Here is a 20160-nt window from a genome sequence, read left to right on the forward strand (position 1 = left end):
TGGTGATAAAATAGGCCTTCATCCAGCCTTTGCCACCATTATAAACTTTAAAATTAAACCGTTTTAGACAAGAAGCTATTTTTTGCCATTTTCCTACTTTTCATGATCTTGACACTTCAGCCTGACCTGGATGAAATATTGCTTCTATTTTTCCTATTTTAATGAACAGATCTATATTCCAGAAGATACAATTCTGTGGATTACTAAAGAGGTTTGGAAAAGATCCAGATCTTGGTCTCCAGGAAAAATATGTGAAGGCAGAAATATTAGATTTTTTAACTGTGTTTGAAATAAAAGTGCTACAGCTAAATGTGCTGTCACACTTGTGCATTTTCTTGCAACTCTCTGCCTTTTGTCAAATCTACCGGTACGTGGGTGTTTTTTTTCCTCCCCTATCTAAACACAGGATGTTTCTAAAGTGTTCAGTTTTAATATCCTGAGTCTCCTGTTACAGTTCTTTTTTTGTCTCTTTAAAAATTAAACATTTTAACACTTTTCCTATGTGCCACATTGCATCAGCACCTGTTAGCTTTTATTGTGATAGGATAGCAGTTTCTAGAGTGGTGATTTCATAAAAAATTTAACACGTGAGAGAATGTGTCTTTGAAACAAGGGGAGAGAAAGTTTAATTTGCCATAAGCGATCTGTTATTCAACTGATGACAATGAGTACTTATTTATAAAATTAACCGGCATGAAACTGCCAGTGCAAATTATCACTGGTGAACTTAATAATTTCTCTGTTACTGTAGGGAATAACAAACGCCTGGGAAAGTTTCCTCTATGGTCCTTGAGGAGCCTCTGACCCGTATGAAGCTCAGACTTAAGTGTCTGGGAAGAGTGGAATAGATGTTTCCCCTATTAATTTTTCTGCCATTAGCTGACATTGGTTATATAAAAAGGCTTTCTCTTTAAATTACAAGGACCTCTTTGCTTATGATATTCTCTTTCCATGTTTTATAATTTGCCTTCTGTCTATTTGTAAGTAAACTTAAGCATGCTGTATATTTTCCTTAACAAGAACACATCACCAGAGGCACAGTATTATGCATGTAGGTAAAGAGTGAACAAGGGAGTAATGGAGCCAATCAAATTTGCATTTCCTCAGCAGAGGTGTCAAAAACAAAGAAGAAAAACCAGCGATCGATGGTCCAAAAGCAATATTATAAAGGTTAATGTTCAGTAAGGTAGGAGAACTGCCACGCTTATGAGTGCATGACCAACTACTGCCAGCGGATGGCAAAGGGGTACAAAAAACAGTTTATGTCTGATGATCTTTTTTGGGGCGAACATTCTGTTTTTATGCTCAAAAAGGATTAAGTAAACACAATCAAGATAAACACTTGGCTTATATTGCTTCATTTTAAGATGAACTTGTGTTTTTCTTTTTTTATATATATATAAAGTATGTCACTTGTGCCTTTTAAAGAGAAATTATGTAGGTTTTCATTAAAAAAGCCTTTTTATTTGACCCTTTACAGCTAAAACATTGTTTGATAAGCAGACTGACACCTGAGTAGTTCAATACATCTATAAGCCTGCAGCCTATTTTCCTTAATTTACTTCGGGTCGGAAGTTCCCAATCTGTTCTGCGGATGTTACGTCAAGCATGTCCATGTTGAATGGGTCTGACCTATCATACAATCAAAGCGTTATTTTTGTGATGGATTAATTGGATACTCAAAAGGAATGAGCATAAGATTGCTGCAGTTCTGTGTTAAGGCCACAGGAGGCAGTATTATTAGAAAACTCTGTAATGCCTGTTTAAAGAATTTGTGTGGGAGTCATCAAAGTTTTGTTGTCTTCAGCTCATGGCCTTCAGCTTTTCCGAACTGTTGATTTGGGAATCTCTAATCCTAAAAATTGTAAATCCCTTTATTGACACAATGAGGAAATTCACTCTCTGCATTTGACTCATCCCCTTGGGAACCAGTGGTCTGCCATTGTGCGGCACCCAGGAGTGTGGGGTTAAGGGTTTTGCTCAGGAACCCAGAGTGGAGGCTATGGGGATCAAACCGGGTACTTGCAACCTTCTCAGTGCACAAGCACACTGCTCTAACCAATAGGCCAACACTCCCTATCCTCTAATTTTCTTCTAGAGATCACCCAATAGATTCTTAATTGGGTTAAGCTTAGACCAGTTTGCTGACCAATCAGGTGTGGTGACCCAATGGTCATCAAAAGTAGGTATAAATATATTTAGCCGTGGGTACAGGTGCTATGTCTAGTGAGAAGATTTAATCGCCAAAGCTTATCAGAACAGGGAAGCATGAAAAACGTACATTTCCTGGAACAGCTGTACTGACAAACAAGGAAAATACACAACTTTATGATACTTTCAATAATTCTTCTTTTCCACTCTTTCTCCAGAATGCTTTTCCATCTCTTTTATCCAACTCTGCATTTCAGTAGCCTTCAATAAACTGCTAGCCTCTTTAGTAATGATAAATCTAGCTTATATTACCTATAAGTTAAAACATATAAAAAGCATGTATTGCAGATTGATTCTATTGATTAGTGAGCATTTAAAGGAAAAGTTATGCACGTCTGGGTTTTGGAAGCCAGCATCCAGGCCCAGGACTTAGGAATTATTAAATAAGAGTAAAGAAGTAGATTTACAGATTTGAAATACAGTGGGGCCAAAAAGTATTTAGTCAGCCACTGACTGTATGCGTTCTTCTGCTTAGAATAATGAAAGAGGTCTGTAATTTCCATCATAGGTACACTTCAACTATGAGAGACGAAATGAGGAAAAAAAAAATCCAGGAAATCAGATTGTAGGATTTTTAAAGAATTTATTTGTAAATAATGGTGGATAATAGGTATTTAGACATTAACTAAAATTCAACTCAATACTTTTTAACATAACCTTTGTTGGCAATGACAGAGGTCAAATGTTTCCTGTTAGTCTTCACCAGGTTTGCACACACTAGCTGGTAATTTGGCCCATTCCTCCATCTCCTCTAGAGCAGTGATGTTTTGTGGCTGTCGCTGGTCAACACAGACTTTCAACGCCCTCCACAATTTTCTATGGGGTTGAGGTCTGGAGACTGTCTATGCCACTCCAGGCTTTTTAAGGTGCCACTCCTTCGTTGTCCGGACGGTGTGTTTGGGATCATTGACATGCTGGAAGATCCAGCAATGTTTCATCTTTTTTTTTTCTATCACTAATGGAAGGAGGTTTTGGCTTAAAATGTTATGGTACATTCTTCCCTCAGCACGAATCAGCTTTCCTGTCCCCTTTGCAGAAAAACAGCTCTTAAGCACAATGTTTCCTCCCCCATGCTTCACAGTAGGTATGGTGTTCTTGGGATGCAACTCTGGATTCTTCTTCCTCCAAACATGAGGTGTTGGGTTTTTACCAAAAAGTTTTATTTTGGTTTCATCATGATATTCTCCGAATCCTCTTCTGGATCATGCATATGCTCTCTGGCAAACTTCAGGAGGGCCTGGACATGTACTGGCTTGAGCAGGGGGACACATCTGGCAATGCAGGATTTGAGTCCGTCTCAGTGTAGTGTGTTACTCATGGTAGCCTTTACTTTGTTCCAAGCTTTCTGCTGGTCATTCATCAGGTCCCGCCGCGTAGTTCTGGGATTTTTGCACACAGTTCTCATGATAATTTTTACCCCACAGGATGAGATCTTGCATAGAGGCCCAGATCGAGGGAGATTAGGGAGAGTCTTCCATTTTCTTACAATTGCTCCCACAGTTGATTTTTTTCACACAAAGCTGCTGGCCTATTGTAGATTCACTTTTCCCAGCCTGGTGCAGGTCTACAATTTCTTCCTGGTGTCCTTCAATAGCTTTTTGGTCTTGGCCATGGTTGAGTTTGGAGTGTAACTGTTTGAAGCTATGGATGGGTGTCTTTTATACAGATAACGGGTTCAAACCAGTGCCAATATTACAGGTAACAAGTGGAGGACAGAAGAACTTCTTAAAGAAGACGCTAGAGGGGTCTGGGGGCCAGAAATCTTGCTGGTTTGTGGGTGAAGAAATACTTATTTTCCACCATAATTTACAAATAAATTCTTTAACAATCCTACAATGTTATCTCTTAGATTTGTTCCCCCTCATTTTGTCTTTCATAGTTGAGGTGTATCTATAATTAAAATTACAGACCTCTCTCATTATTCTAAGTAGGAGAACTTGTCTGAATACTTTTTTGCCACACTTTAAATCATTGTGATCTTAATGTTAACAATATAAAAGCCATAAATCACCAAATACTTCTTTATTTTTTACTTTTTGTAAATGTATCACAGTTTAGTGACATAGGAAGTATGTTCTACAAATAAGATCGTGATCCCTCCTCAATATATCATTACTTCTTAAAAAAGGTTTGCTGTATTTGATAAATTATTCTAATAGCTTTGTTTCTGTAAACAGACTAACCCTTAAATATTTCTAATATTTCTACCATCATCCTTACATCAATAAACTCTTATTGGTACAGTCACCTCTGCATGTAATAGTACTAGAATGTAAAACATTTATCAGGTGAATGTAAGTAAAATCGGACTACATTAAAAAGCTGTAAACTGTAAATCCTTATTCCATAAACATACATAAGGTACAGGTTTTAGCGAATAATTTGCTGATTGATATGGTGTAAACTGCTCATGTTGTTCAAGATTTGCACTTCTGGTTGTTGCAATGACCCCTTTATCTGCTAAAAGGTTCATACTTCAGTCATTTAAGAGAAACTTCCGTTGTAAGGCTGTCAATATGGATGCTGTTTTAGCAGTGGCAAAATCTATAGGTGTGAATCTTTGATCGTTCATCTTTTTGTCAGTTCCTCCAGACAGCAGGATATGTATCCGCAGAGATGAATCCTGCTGTGTTTTATCATTTCATTTTTAGAGTGTTAGTTCTTCTTTGGGGTCTCTCCTTCTGGACCTGACGGACTCTTGTGCCAAAAGCAAGTGACTGCAGGGACTCTGTAACAAAGCACTGTGTGGGAGACACGCACAGCATCACCAGCAGTTTGGCATCACCACCTGGTGGACAATATTGGAAAATGACAGGTTTTATAATGAGAAACTTGTTTCATTTAATACAATATATTTAGTTTAGTTATCTTTTAGCTTTTGAGTACTTAGATTTATGTTTTTAACAGTTCCACTACTGACTGCATGTCACAGCAATTATACCCCCTAATCACAAAAAATATCCTTGAAAAATTACAGAAATTTAAAAAAGAGGTTCTTCAGGGATCCAGTTGCATGAAGAAGGGTGATTTATATCACTTAATATCAATTAGTAACCTAATTTAATTGTATTCTTTGGATTTGCAAATGTCCTAATTGGAAAAAAATGAAAAAGAATGAAGAAACATATTTAAAGTAAAATACATAATTCATCCATTTTATGGCCATTTTTAACTTCACTCATTTTAATTGTTTGTTTAGACGATAAATCACATTTTCATCATAAGTAGAAATGTATCAAGATACCACCCCTGGTAGTTTGATTACCTACACTAAGAAATAATAAATCATGGTGAGATGAGTTCTAATTTAAGCTTTTTTTCATTCTTTATGGTGGAGCTTAAATGATCAGTTCCAAGTATTTATAGGTTTTCATTTGTTTTTTGATATTTCCTTTTATTTTGAAAGGTTTTTTTTTTTTTTTTTTTACTTATTTTTTCCAAAAGATGGTTGCAAACAAGATATAAAAAATACATGGAATGGCCCCACATGTCTCTGGGATATCTTTAATGTCTAAATTATTAAGGCATGAATTCAAAGGTTAGAATTGGATTTCTATCAAGGTCCAAATTTGTATCAAAATTGTCTCACTGGACATCTACATTTGAAAAACACAGAAAACCCCAACTTTAATCCGGTTGCTCCATCAATAATTGCCTTATTCTTCGGTAAAATCTAAAAATGAGGTGTTAGTTTAGGTATTAATCCCTGTGATCCTGCTCTACATAAGCAACTCTGTCCCCATCAGAGCGTTCTTATTCCTCGAGGCAGCCACTAGTGCAGAACACAGGATCGTTGCTTCACGTTATAGTAGGATGATGAAAACATTGTGGGTTAGAATTAATCATGCCTAAAAACAAGTTAAAGTTGTGTGTGTGTCTCACCAATGGCATCCTGCAGCAGGTGGGTGAGTTTGCTGTTCCTGTAGGGGACGTGGGGTCTTTGCTCAGCAAGAGCTCCAAGAACATCAGAAAGAGCCGAGAGACTTCGGTTAATGCATGACACCTCCCACAGAGCCGCTCCCGACACTCCAGTCATACCTGAATAGCACAATGTCTAAATGTTACATGATTTTAATTAGTCTGAATATTTTTCTATTTAGAAATAAGATTTAAAAAAGGGTTTTTAAAACCTATTTGAGCATTTTATTGTCATTACACTGTCACAAGTACAGAGAAATGACCTCTCTGCATTTAACCCATCCCCTTGGGGAGCAGTGGGTTGCAAACCAAATCCATATTTTGGAATTCCCATTATACTGCAAATTTAAAGAACATGCATGAGCACCTACCAACACATTCACTCCCTGCCAGGTCCACCAGCTGCAGCTTTGTCCTGTATGTAGTCGCTGATGAGATGCTATTTTTGGGAGAGGGGCAGGGAGAAAATGATGGAGAGGGACAGGAAGAGGAAGCTGAGCTCAGAGTCAGTTCATCAGACGAGTGCGTGGTTGGAGGGTTTGCACGGCGGCAGCGTGGACTCCACCACTGCTTACAGGAGGAGCTCTCCATGTCCTTTTTAGCCGTCTGTAACCTGCGGACTGGAAAGAGGACAGAGGAGGGACCAAGGCAGGAATCACATTAGCTCATTTTGTTTAGTTACTTTTTCTTTTTTAAATGATAGGTATCTCTTAAAAAGGATCCTCATTTGTCTTCAGGTCTGCAGTTAACAATTTGTTGAACATTTCTTTACCATCTTCTGTTCAAGTTTCTGCTTTAAGTCCTTCTCTCATCTATCTTTAAATCACCTTTTCAAGGGTTTGGCCTTGACATTGACTAGACCATTTACGGTAGATTTTAAACTATTTGATTAAAAAAACTAAAGATGTTGCATTTATAGCTCTTAGTGTGCTTTAACATTTTAAATCGCAACAATCTTAACCTGTTTGCCTGTTTCTTGGTGTATATGATGCTGTTCATTCACTAACGGTGTCTCCCAGATATGGGAGAAATGTGCTAACACTTTTTGCAAGACAGTGCATGTCTGTTTCTCACCTAAGGCCAAGGCATTTGGGGACTTTGTGGAAACGGTGAGGCTGACAACTAGATGAGAACGAGATGAGTCGGCGTGGATGAGTGTCGGACACTTCACCCGGCGCTTCAAGACACCACCCAGAATCTGCATGATCTCAGACGCATTATTCACCGGTCTGTAAATGGAACACAAAGCGGGAAGCTTAAACTTATCCTTAAACGTAACATCAACACCTTTAGACTTATTACAAAAAAATAAAAAGGATTTGAAACCCGTCTTGTTGAAATTCAGCATTTCAAACTGTGATAATACTGTTATATTCTTAACAATTGTGTATTAGTTTCAGAAGAAATAACAGCTTCCTATATGTGTGGTCTTTTCTAATACAGGAAAGCTTCTATATTTCATAACTTGATAAGATAATCAGCCTGGTTATTTCTCTCTAATAATCAACTTTAAAGAAAAGTTTTCCAACAATGAATGGTAGTTCTTGAATAAATGGTTTGAGAGCCCCTTCTTCTGTCTTCCCCAAATGAATTAAAGAGATACCTGAATCTGGAGTGGAATAAAATACAACACACTTGCAAAAAAGCAAAGTAAAACTTATACATGGTATCTCTGACAGAAAAGTTTGATTTGTTTTATCTGGTGCACATGTGACTCATTATCTAATGCTGGACAACTGCTCAGGGAACGGCCTTGAACCAAACTTCTGCTGACAGGAACAAAGCTTTATTATTCATGTGTCCTTCACACGTAGTCCTCCTTTACTCTGAACTTTAGAAAAAGCTCAAGGTGAGCATTTATTCTGCGTCAGTTCAGGACATCTGAACATGTTTTGTAGATTTAAAAAAAAGTTAAGCTTCTCTCAACAGAATGTTAAAACAAAAGAGTCCCTATCTTTAAAAATCCTGAACAATCTCCTTAGCTCCAGCTGCACTCACTCATATGTGAGGTTGGGGACCTGGCTGGTCCCAGAAGAGGTTGTGAGGACATCTCGGCGTTGGCTGATAAAGCGTCCTTGTTCGTCTCTGGCAAGCAGGTCATACACCTCGTTATTATACACCTCCATCACTGACACCTCCACCGTGTGACTTTCGGCTGGTTTCTTTGAGATCAGCCTTGTAGTTGCATGGGATCCGTCGAACAATCATTGGAATGTGAAACAAAAAGAAAAAAGTCAGAGAATTATATGAGTTCTTATCCACCACTTAATTCATATATTTTACAGGAAATTAACAAAGCAGAGCAATCTTCTTTATTATTGTCAATGGTTTGCATTTAATGTACTCAGACACAATCGGTAATGAGTCTTCAAATATGTATTAATTTCCTGTTAAAATCTGCCTGCATATGAATCTGGAATATATTCAGAATAGAATAAATCCATTCTCTCCAGGGAAGCTAGTAGCAACATTGAATGTGTTTTTCTCCTCATGCCTTTTCTTTAAATCTATCATCAGTTATTAGTAACATTTATTATTATGATGCTGTCTGAAAAATGAAACCAACTATAGTCTATGAGAATATTTGAATTTCCAGGACTATCTAATCTTTTTAAGGGATTTTAGGAAGAGTCTTGCCTTTAAATCAACTTCAGAACTTAAGGAACGTAATACAACTGTAAAATTGAAGTATGTCCACCATTGACATCCTATTATTTCAGTTATCTCTTGGATACCAGCTAACTTATTGCACACAATTTAAGTCTAATATCTGGTCATTCTCTAACAGTAGGGTTTATCTGTTATTTGGAAACACTCGATTGTCTACCCTAAAACATTACAGGGATGTCTGACACCTCGTGGGTAAAATGTAAAGAGCTGAGAGTTGGTTTCAGCTTTTGCACAGCAACTGTTCTCCATTCCAGAGTTTATGCTTTTCATTTTAGAGGCCTTCTTTTCTCACCGAAAGAGCTCAGCCGAAGCTCTGGGGATGATGCCCTCCTGAGATTCCTGCAGGATTCCAAGTTTTGCCTCTAGAGACTGGGATCCAATCATGGTGTGAGTTTTGCCACTTCCTGTCTGCCCATATGCCATAATGCACACATTATAGCTGCAGTGTAGGGAGGGAGAGGAAATGTGCTTAATGTTCAACTCTTTCAGTCAAACTACACTAAAATGAATGGATCTTGGAAATTATGTTTTTCCTGTATTTTTCCACTTACCCGTCCAGCAGAGAAGTAAGAAGGGACTTGACTTCCTCAAATACAGTTTCCTGGGAGTCCTCTGGTCCATGCACTCTGAGAAATAACAACAACAACAAATTTAAATAAATAAATTACTTACAGCCAAAAGGAACAAAACACTGAAAGAAACTGTTGGCCATTTATCTTACCTCTCAAATTCAAACATCTTTTGTTGCACTAGCATTCCAGTTTTCATGCAGTTCACTGCTACCGCGTCCTCCAAAATAAATTTAAAACAATCAGGCTGAATAGAGAATACTCACACAGCAATGGATTAAAACCTTTTAATAACTTACATCACTGATTGTATGGATGACTACATCTGATGAAGCAGAGCTATAAGAAACAATTACAAAAATGAACAACTTTCCACCCCATATATTCTTTGATAAATATCATCCCACGCTAAACCAACCCTGATCCGTGGGTCGAAGTTTGGACATGGTCAAAACGTAGAACTGGTCGCACCCTGCAGTGAACCCTGATGTTCCCTCTCAGTTCCTGCAGACCAAAACAGTGCATTTAAAGGTTCAACTATATTTAAAAAATGTATTTGTTTTCTCTACATTGATGCACTTCTCACCACTAAAGCATTGTGTATTTCCTTTCTCCTCTGCCTCTCTCCCCTGTACCTTTCCCTTTCCTCCTCCAGGGAGCGCTCCAGAGCTGCGACTCGAGCCTCCAAATCTTGGCATGAAATGTTGACAATAAGTAAGACTAAGCAGCACACGAGCACTGAAGGTGTAGCCAGGTTGTTCTTAATCAGTGCTTAACACAGACACATTGGTTTCAGCAGTTTTTAATCATTTTGCTTCAGGTTCAATAAGAAATAAAAATAAAAATGCAATAAAAACAAATATGCATTAAAATTATTAATATTTTTAGATATTCTTTGATGACCTGAAGTGTGACAAATGTTTGAAATATTGGCTTCATCAGAACAATTTATCCAAATGCCAAATTTATAATATTTCCATATACTGAAAATGTCAGTAAGTTTTCAACTTTTTCATTTGTTCTATTTTCTATTTGTGCTTCCTTAAAATAATCAACTGATGCATTGCATTATCATTATATACTTTATTGCTCTTTATAATCTTTTAAAATTAATTAAATAAGTTTATTTGATATTTTATATTTAATGAACTGTTTTCATGCATGTATCCCTGATTTCTAGTCAAGGTTTTTTCCCCTTGAGCACCAAGGCACCTATAGTTTACCTTCAATTATTCAAATTCATAACAATAAAACACATGGGATAATAAAATAAAATTTGAAATAATTTTTACATTTTGTTTGTAGGTATGACTAAAAATACTCAGGGTCTAAATATCTGCCAAGCCTAATAGCATTATTAAATTTGCAAACAAAACAATTTTTTCAATTTTGTTGCTTTTAGTTCTTTTATTCTATTACTTATTTCTTGCAGTGGTGTAACTGTATATTTCTTAATATTTCATTTATATTTACCAGCCTAACTCCTTATACTGTAACAAAACTAAAATGACCATATGTATTTTGGGGCTAATAAATAGCGAATAGCAGGAATGAAAACTTAAATTGTCGGATAACCTGTAAATAAATTACACGAAATAAGACAAGTAGTCAAGCATGGCTTTCACCAGCTATAGGATGATCTGTGGCGCATGAAAAGGCTCATCATGGCCCAATTAGGTGACCAGATAATTAACCACCAATCATATGAGAGCGACTCAATCAGGTAATTTGCTTTAATTGCAAAGAGTAGTGATTAGACCTTCAGTTACCTATAAAAACGAGCCTGAAACAAAGTAAAGTGGATTATGTGTGAAGATTATTCTTACAGTGATAGATGAACCACAGAGTCTGGAAATTACTTTAGAAATATAGAAAGTATTCTTGTTTAAATGTAAATAATGCATTTATCATTTTTTGGTGATATTGGAAAAACTGTGAGGAAAATTCTTGACATTTTACTTTCTTTTAAATCAAAAGTACCAAAAGGTAAGTGTTAAAAGCAGAGTGTAAGTACTTAAGGATGTTGGTACTCAAGCTACAACCTGCTTGTTCCAACTATTTGCGTCCGAGGCTCCATGTGCAAAATTTTGAGTTACAAAGTGCTCTCTAAGATGGAGTACAGAATACATGCACACTTACTCTGTAGCTCCTTTCCATTGGGATCATTCAGACAGGAGCCGGCCTCCTTAACTTTCTGCAGCAGCTGCTTGTTCTGCTCCTCCAGTTCAGAAGCAGAATTAACAAAGACTGCAAAGACCTCACTCAGGACCTGTTTTATACCCTGTCAAGATGGAACAAAATTTAATGGGGTTTTTTTTCTGGGTGTATATAAGCCTGTGCATTTGGTAATCAATATATAATCCGCATACCTGGACCTGAGTGTGGAGCTTTACAAGAGAAGATTGGAATAATTTCTTCTGGAGTTGATGATGATCTGTTGTTGTTCTGTCTTCTTCATATTCTTGAGCCTCCAGCCGAACTGCATACTGAAAAAGATACATCTTTTTTTCTGCATTATACTCACTCAAAATTTTGGAAAGCTGGTTAAAAAAAAAAATCAATACACAATGCTTTCAGTTAAGAAACATCTTCATTAACAGTTTTCTATATAAAATGTGTGGCGTGTATTTAATTGAACCCATCTTTATTCTGGTAATCAAAAATTAGATAAAGAGTAGCTGAATGTTAAAGGTCAGATGAGAACATAATGTAACTTTTGGGCCTGAATTAAAAACACAATGGTTCACCCAATTAATGAGCGCTTAAACTATTTTTGCAAACAAGAAAATAGCATTTCCTATTACAGAATTTGTTCAGAACAATTTTAAAGCTGATATGGCAAAAATAATAGGGCTAAACACTATTTAAAGGAGTATTTTGTGTCTGCTTCTGGCTGCCACCATAGTTTGTGATGGTGTGCTGGTAGGATCCTGATGCATTGGAATTGATTTTCCTTCTGGAGTAAAAGGAGCTTTTTTGTTGTTTTTTCCATTGGAGGTTTGGAACACCTATCTGTGACTGGTTATAAATAAAAACCATCAGATCAAAAAATGGGTATTGCTGGAATGGTATATATCTCTACTATTATTATTTCTGACAGTCCAAAGATGTTGACACAAGCCCAGAAGATTCCTTCCCCCTGCCGTCTGTTTTTCTGTAAATATATTTAATTCTCCCCACAATGACTGCAAACATGTTGGTTTTAAGGCTGTGCCAGTTTGTAACTGCCTTTCAAATGTGCTAAACATGGAGGAAAAATTGCAATCACGATCAGTCAGTTTGGTAAATAATAGGCTTGCATATTCTTCTCTCAAAATTTAGCAAGCTCTGATTATCAGTATATATTTTTGCTTACTCCTGAGGGCATACGCACTAAATTAATTAAATCAGCTTTTTTTATTTATCTCAAAGATGAGTTAGTAGATCAGTTTTGTGCATGTTTTTTATTTTTATTTTTTTAATAAAATAGACTTAATTACATTAGATCCTATGCTTAGTGGTACACCGGTATTGCACATCGCCACACCATCACTATGGTGTAATATGGAGGTGGCAGCATCATGCATTAGGGATTGTATTCTTTAGAAAGGAATGGAAGGTTGGTCAGAGTTAATGGAAAGCTTTGTGGAGCCGATTGAAGGACAACAGTGGGATAGAACCAGTCAGATAACTAGTAAGACTTGGGATCTGTGAAGACTTGAAAAGATCCACTTTACAATAATGTGCTACTTTGTTTTTATCAATCACATTAAATAAAAAATAATAATAATTTCATACTAACTGTGTGTTTATAACAAAGCAAAATGTAAAAAAAAAATAATGATTTCAATACTTTTGCAAAAAAAAAAAAAAACTGTAGCAATCCAAGCTGTGCTGAGAAAGAAATCTATTACTGTAATCTTCTTACCTCAGAAAGTCTTAAATGAAGAATAGCATTCTCTGTCTCCAGTTCAAGTATTCTCTCCTCTTTATTCTACAAAAAAATAGGTTAGATAATATTGCCAAAGGTCTGAGGGAATTACTACAAAGAAAATGCACGCATTTCTATTTATAATCCACTCTTTGACATCAGCCCCTCACATAATCACTCACCCTCAGTTTGTGCTCCAGTAGATACACTTGATGTGCAACTATTTGGTCCCTTTTTATAAAAAGAGACATTTTTTGACAAAAGAAAATAATAAAATCCCAGAACTGATAGGCTGACCTTGTCCCTTTCCTTCTTTAGTGCCCACGTAGTGTCCTCTCTACTGAGGTAATCCAATTAGGGACGATCAACAACTCAACAACAAACAACTCCCATTCTCCTTACCTGTCGACAGGTGGACATCAATACCCCCAAAATATACATGTAATATATGTTATATAAATATTGATATGTACTCATAAAAAAAACAATCAACATAGTGTGGCTAGTTAAGAACAAGACTTTAAATCAAACAAGTGGCGTTAACTAACTTGTAATGCGAGGTTTCACCAAGAGAGGGCAGCAAAGCACTCTGGTGTTGACGCCTCACAGAGGGAAAATAAACACAACGAAGAAGAAAATCACTTCCGTATAGTCAGAGCTTTTCCAGCTGCCTGTACTTTGCCCTCTATAGCTTTAGCCTTACAATGACTAAAACAAAAGACAAGAAACGAGAAAATGTCAGCATTGCTTCGGAGGTAAAAACTTTAAGCTTTATTTTTTTGGTATTTGTAAGCCTGTCGGATTCCATTCAAACTGCCGAATGGCGTTCATCCCTCTGTTTTATCTGTTTTCCCTCTCTTTGTAGTTTATTTGAGTCGTTACAATCAGTCAGTGCACACATCAAACTGTCTTTACGTGATCTTAATGTTTGCCCCATGTCTGTACAGATTGACAGGCTGGAAGAAAGGCGGGAGCGTTGCCATGACAACCTGGATAGGGCGGAGTTTAAGAGCAGAAGGGCGAAGCTGTCCGAGGAGGAAAGGTGAGGGTGGAGACTCAAAACACGTGTGGAAAAAGAAAGAAGTGGAGGGATTATCCATCCATCTAAATTTTTTGTGTTAAAGGAATATCTTTGAACTATAAATGTTACTATCTATCAACATGGGCCCATCTTTTATTTTAAACTAGAATCGTGTGCAATAATTTGCTATTATCTAAGTCAACCCGTTTTAAGTTTATTCTGGGAATAAATGCAGTTGTTCTGTTAAACCTCAGGATTTTGTGAGTAAGTGTTGGTGATCAATGCACACAGCAAACAAAGAGGTCACAGTTAATGTTTTTCAACTCAACTCAACTTGATTGTCAAATGTGCTACATGGTAAACATACAACACAGATGAAATTTCAGTCCTCTCAACCCCACGGTGCATAATAAAATATAAAATATATTTTTGAGAAGTTTAAAGCAAGGTTTAGTCAAACAGGCATCCAGAGCACCAGACGTCTAATGAGTGTTTAGCTCATCATCAGAAAATGGAAAGAGCATGGCACAAATGATTGTTGAGATGGCAGCCAATAGTTAGGTTTTCCACAAGTCTGGCCTTTATGTGGGATTGGAAACTAATGGAAACTGGACATTTTGGTTTGTATGAAAAACAAGTGGAAAAATAAAATTCAGGCCTAATGAGCACATCAAACTGCAACTACATGATCCCTAGGAACTTAAGCATAAATGACCCATTACTTTCATTTTGGCATCTGTGGTGTAGAAATATGTTTATTAGTAGCATTTTGTGTTTTTATCGGAGATTAATCTTGATATGCAAATCTCCTTCTTTTTTACAGACAGGAACTGGAAAACGAAATGGCAATCATAAATGAAAGAGTGCAAAAACTAGGTGAGCCGGTGTACCTGAAATAAATATTCCTAGTGACAGATTTGTATTGTGTTTGCGCACGGTCTGATCATCACTGACAAGTGAAGTAAACTCGGTTTATTTTCACTTTGATTACTTTCATAAAGTCAGAGGATTTAGATTCAGAGATATTGACTTCCTTGTTGCAACACGGCTGCATGCTAACCCAATGCTAACACTGTTTTAAACCAACAAAAATATTTTTCTTATAACTAAAATACATTAATTTTCAATGAAAATTTGAAGAGGCTGTAAGTACCTATGGTTAGGTGGGATGAAAAGCCACTAGGGCAAAATAATCAGATTAATCGATTATTGAAATAGTTGTCTTCTTTTTTAGTCATTGATTAATCATTAGCTGGAGTATAGAGACATTTAATGGCAGAGCGACCCACTTAGAGCAGTAAATAACCCAGAATTGTAAAAAAAAAAAAAAAAAAATGTTGCATTTAAGTTCCATCCAGAATTCCTTAAGTGGAAAATTTTAGGTTCACCTGGTTTAATTTCATAAAAAGTCTTCTTTCTGGAACCTTTGTTATCCAATTATAAATCGAAAAAAAAATCAACAGAATAAACGATTTGCAAAATTATCGTTAGTTGCTGCCCTAAAAGCCACACACATTTATTATAAGATTTTGATTGAAACTTTTTAGATTTCACAATTAGCATGTTTTTTTTTTACTAAGTTTAGTAAACAAAGAAATTAAATAAGATTAAATCCAATCATGCAGTGTCAATTACAGTTAAATCAGAGACTGTTACCAAATATTACATGTCAATTATTGTTATTCTTTTTTTGTCTTAAGATAAAGAGCTTGCAGTGTTGAGAGGGGAAAACCGAAGGAACATGGTGTTGTCAGTGGCTCTGCTGACTATCAGCGCTCTCTTCTATTACATGTTTTTCTACAATGAGGATGACACATGATGCCGCAGAAGACCTCAAAAGAATCTGCTATTCATAACAGCCTTGCTACAGAATGATTGACTTCCTAACAAAAAGACTTAAACACACTAAAAGAAATAAGCCAAAGGATTGAATGAAATGTCTGTGTTTTGCCTCCAGGTGGCATCGTCGCCATGTAAGTGTCTCTCATTGCAGATTTGCCAAAGTTGCCAAATCCACCATCATTTTTTATTCCTTGAGAATCCCATGGACCAACAAAGATCATGAACGCTGTTGGTGAAATTTCCCTGTGAAATAAGTGAACATGATCTTCAGCGTGTTTCTATCATTGTTTATAAAACACTTATTACACATAAGCACATACTGAATGTACAGTTTGCCTTATTTAAGCCAGTTCCTCATTAAAAACAACGCATGTCTGCATTTTCAGTCATGTATTTGACTTTTATTTTATATTGCATGTGTAAACTACAAAAAAAGCAGAATGATGTTATTGTTTGCATTGATTCTAAAGGGACTTCCTACCACACTTACTGCATGTAGTCGCATGAGCATACGAAAACAAATATACTGAACAATGTTTTCCTGTAAATATGCAATGTTTGGCTTGATTTATTTCCTTTTTGTAAATAAATACATATTCAACAGATTTAAAAAGCCTGTCCTTTTGCTGATGTACTACTTTATGTGCACCACTTGGGGATCAAAAGACCTTTGGGAATGACAGACTACTAGAGATGTTTAAAAAATGTTTTTGGTACTTCTGTTGTTAGTCATTTTTGTATCCAGTTTAGAAACATTATTATACTTAATTTAGATTAATGCAAATAATTTAGGGATGATCAGAGCTAAATTTCCTTTACCAATCAAGTGTCAATGACAATTTTTCCCTTTAAAAACATGCATAAATTGAACATTCACATGATTAATGTCAATATACGCTCCCCGCTCCAGCCGGTGAACAATACCTCCTTAACGACCAACCCTTAACAATCATAGACAGGTTTCAGGTATTACAGGAGACAATGCCCCCTTTAATGACAATCTCCCCCTTTAACGACCGACCTTCAGAATCATAGACAGGTTTCAGATATTACAGGCTAACAATGGAACCAAACAACCCACTCATCGGTTTCCATTTGCATGGTTCCAAACAATACAAGGCCTTGTCTATATAAAGACTCAAACTCACTGCGGATCCAGACATTTGAATTGAGAAGGCTTCCTGGAGAGGTGGCGAAACGTCTTCAAATCTTGGAAACCAAGTCCAGTGGATTTTTTTTTTTTTTTACTTTTACGGTTTGAAATACAAACATTTAATGTAATAAATTTATTTAAGTGGCAGAGGTGTATTGTATTAGTCTATTGCTTTTTTTATTTTTTTATACAGCAGTATAATTTTTACATTTGATGCAACTAAAAGTTTTAATTTTCTTTTATTCCTGCAGGGCATTATAAGCCTTCTTTGTAAATATTACTTTTTATAGATCAATAAACCCCTGTTTTTACCCAAAGTCTGGCTAGTCTTGTAAAATAATAAAGCAATGATTTTGTGCTACTTTATTTTTGAAAAGATACTTTGCATCATGAATTTCAAATTAATAAATGTTTATGGACCTTTTATTTTCACAAGAGAACAGATTATTGGAGTTTTCTCGTCTTAAGTTGCAGAACCGATAAAATGACAAAAACTAATCGTGGAGTCATGAGTTAAAATGTCTCAGACCAACCATGTACCAAAAAAAAATATTTGTAGAATTAGGTGAGATGTTCAATGTTTCTGTGATGGTTGTGTTTATAAAAAGATAAAATCAAATATGAATATTTGGTCAAAGAAAATTTAAAATGTGTTGCTTGTGGAGATTTTTTATTGTGCTGGGAAAATATTTGTGTGCCCTCCCTCCTACACTCTATTAGCACCAACGCAGACTTTGTCACCCCTACGCCTGCTCACTCTCTCATGTCCAGAGAAAACAAATATCAACAAACCTATTATGCAACCCATCTGTGGGATTTAAATGATTACCATTGTCATCACCATCCCTGAATTCATATGGATAATCACTTTCATATTGGTATGAAGATTGCTTAAAGAACACATTTCACACTAAACAGCTGCACTCTTTGCCGAAGCTGAACTACTGACAGTCAGTCCTCTGTGATCCCCTGTACACTTTCAAATGTCATGATTGAATGACTGGCTTACCTCGCAGAGTCTTTTCAAATTTAAATTTTGTTTTTTTGTACACCAAAACGCCAGGTGCCTTTGTTTAATACTTTTCATCTAAATGGGAGTTCAGTGTTTGCAATCAGGTTTCAATATGTAAGATTAATTGTATGCAAAACATTATTTTTATTGTAAAGATCAACATTTTTTCCTATGTTTATGTTTTGAAGTTAAGAAAAAAAAAATGAGACGTTAGCAAAGGGGATGTATACAAAAAGGTAATATCTAACCTATTGCACTGAAAAAAGAAGTACTGAATATTTTAGCATAATCATACTCAGTAAAATTCAATGTTACAATTATATGAATATATACATTAATATTAACCCTGGAACCCTGCTTTTGTAATTGAATCAATATAAAAAAAAAGATGCTAGGGAACTGCCTGTGATGTAGAAAATGGATCTTACCTATGAACAGCTGTATATAGAAAGTATAGTTTAGGAAGGTACCATAATGCTCAAGGCTTGTAAGTACCCTACTGTATTTTTAGTGAAGCACTCATTTTAAAGGCTCAGCCAGAGTGATGTTTAAAAGCGTATAAAAAATGTTTCACTAATCAGCAGCTGTAATAGCAGCTAATCATGAGTATTTAAGTATTTTGCGTTCTGCGAGGGATGCAAGTCATATTCATAAGGTGTGTCACGCTGCTTGTGCCTGATTATTCCCTTGTTTGCTATTTCTACATTAGTCATCATCGCTGCAGTTAGGAGAGGGGGAACAATCTCCAAACAGTTTCTCCCTAAAACCAGTTGAAAGCATGGTTTTGTAGATTGGGGATAGATTTGATTATCGAGGTCATTCTTTTCTACCCCATCCTTTAAGGTTCAGAGAGTGTAAAATAGGAGGATGTGGTGAAGTAAACAGATGACAGGTACTCATGATGTGTGTGAACGACATCACCTAAATGTGTCAGGCAAAATGCTGTCACTCTGTCTCCTTAACCTTACTTTCCTGCGGGTCAAATTGACCTTTTCCACATTATTGCAGATAATTCCTTCTGTATTTTCCGGTTTGCATCATTTGGCAGGCTAACTTGGAACCAACATTTTGGTCAGTTTGACATTTATCTAGGAGATAGAGTTTTAATGGGGCTTCAAATGTTTGCTTAAATGTTTTCTAAATTTCTGTACTTTGCTCAGATGATTGGATGTATTAAGCATTAAATATGTTCCTTCAATTTTCAAACTACAACTAATGCACTTTAGGTAATAATATTTAAGCAGAACAGGAGATCTAAATTCAAAGAGGTGCCTGAAAGTGCCTCTGGATTGTTATGAGTCTTCAAAGAACATGTTAGATGTTTTGGTGCATTTTTGACTCTTATTTCTTCAGAAAAGAAATCCTATCCTGTCCCTATTCAAAAAAAAAATTTGCTGTACTTTAAACAGGCATTTTTAAGGACCTTGGTTTATCAAAGCATAGAGTTAAGCCTAAAATTGTTTTTGATTTATAAGGAAGGTTTTTTTTTCTTTTTAAAACGTTTCCTCTGACTGGAAGTTGCATTAAAATTTTGGAACATCCAACCAAAGTTCCAACTAAAATCTGGTAGAGAATCCAAGGAGGGAGCAAATGATTCCTAGAAAAGGAAGTATGGGAGGAAGGTCTTTTAGTTATCAAGTTTAGCTCCTGTGGAACTAATTACCTATCTTAATCTGTGTGGCAGACACCCTGTCACTTTTAAGGCTAGGCTGAAAACTTTCCTTTTTGACAAAGCTTTAAGTTAGAGTGGGTCAGGTTATCCTGAGCATTCTCTAGAGTTATGCTGCCGGAGGATATAGGAACCACTTTTTCTTCATTCTGCTTCTTTCTGCCTCTATTCTCCCATTCTGTTGT

General features: G+C 36.2%; 2 protein-coding genes across 2 annotated transcripts; one reads left to right on the forward strand and one right to left on the reverse strand.

Annotated features, from left to right (window-relative positions):
* Nucleotides 1-4401: 4401 nt before the first annotated feature.
* Nucleotides 4402-13700, reverse strand: LOC107086035 (kinesin-like protein KIF25). Its single transcript, XM_015376760.1, has 15 exons — nt 13461-13700; nt 13276-13341; nt 11738-11854; nt 11508-11649; nt 9955-10058; nt 9787-9872; nt 9668-9707; nt 9521-9588; nt 9351-9425; nt 9092-9238; nt 8128-8304; nt 7204-7358; nt 6501-6749; nt 6094-6249; nt 4402-4999 (listed from the first exon to the last, which is right to left on the reverse strand). Exons 1-15 carry the CDS (start codon nt 13527-13529, stop codon nt 4848-4850), a joined length of 1803 nt encoding a protein of 600 aa, XP_015232246.1. The 5' UTR covers nt 13530-13700; the 3' UTR covers nt 4402-4847.
* Nucleotides 13701-13910: 210 nt separating this feature from the next.
* On the forward strand, nt 13911-16752 carry ccdc167 (coiled-coil domain containing 167). The gene is made up of 4 exons (XM_015376766.1): nt 13911-14033; nt 14226-14320; nt 15123-15175; nt 16000-16752. Exons 1-4 carry the CDS (start codon nt 13983-13985, stop codon nt 16116-16118), a joined length of 318 nt encoding a protein of 105 aa, XP_015232252.1. The 5' UTR covers nt 13911-13982; the 3' UTR covers nt 16119-16752.
* Nucleotides 16753-20160: the final 3408 nt, after the last annotated feature.

Source organism: Cyprinodon variegatus, unplaced genomic scaffold (assembly GCF_000732505.1).
Source record: "Cyprinodon variegatus isolate N-32 unplaced genomic scaffold, C_variegatus-1.0 Scaffold141, whole genome shotgun sequence".
Lineage (NCBI taxonomy): Eukaryota > Metazoa > Chordata > Actinopteri > Cyprinodontiformes > Cyprinodontidae > Cyprinodon > Cyprinodon variegatus.

Coding starts and splice junctions, on each gene's coding strand:
- ccdc167 (XM_015376766.1), top strand. CDS start 13,983: ATGACTAAAACAAAAGACAAGAAACGAGAAAATGTCAGCATTGCTTCG. Junction 14,321..15,122: donor AAGCTGTCCGAGGAGGAAAG/GTGAGGGTGGAG, acceptor TCTTTTTTACAG/ACAGGAACTGGAAAACGAAA. Junction 15,176..15,999: donor TGAAAGAGTGCAAAAACTAG/GTGAGCCGGTGT, acceptor TTTTGTCTTAAG/ATAAAGAGCTTGCAGTGTTG.
- LOC107086035 (XM_015376760.1), bottom strand. CDS start 13,529: ATGTCTCTTTTTATAAAAAGGGACCAAATAGTTGCACATCAAGTGTAT. Junction 11,650..11,737: donor AGCTCCACACTCAGGTCCAG/GTATGCGGATTA, acceptor CCATCTTGACAG/GGTATAAAACAGGTCCTGAG. Junction 8,305..9,091: donor GCTTCGGCTGAGCTCTTTCG/GTGAGAAAAGAA, acceptor TGCAACTACAAG/GCTGATCTCAAAGAAACCAG.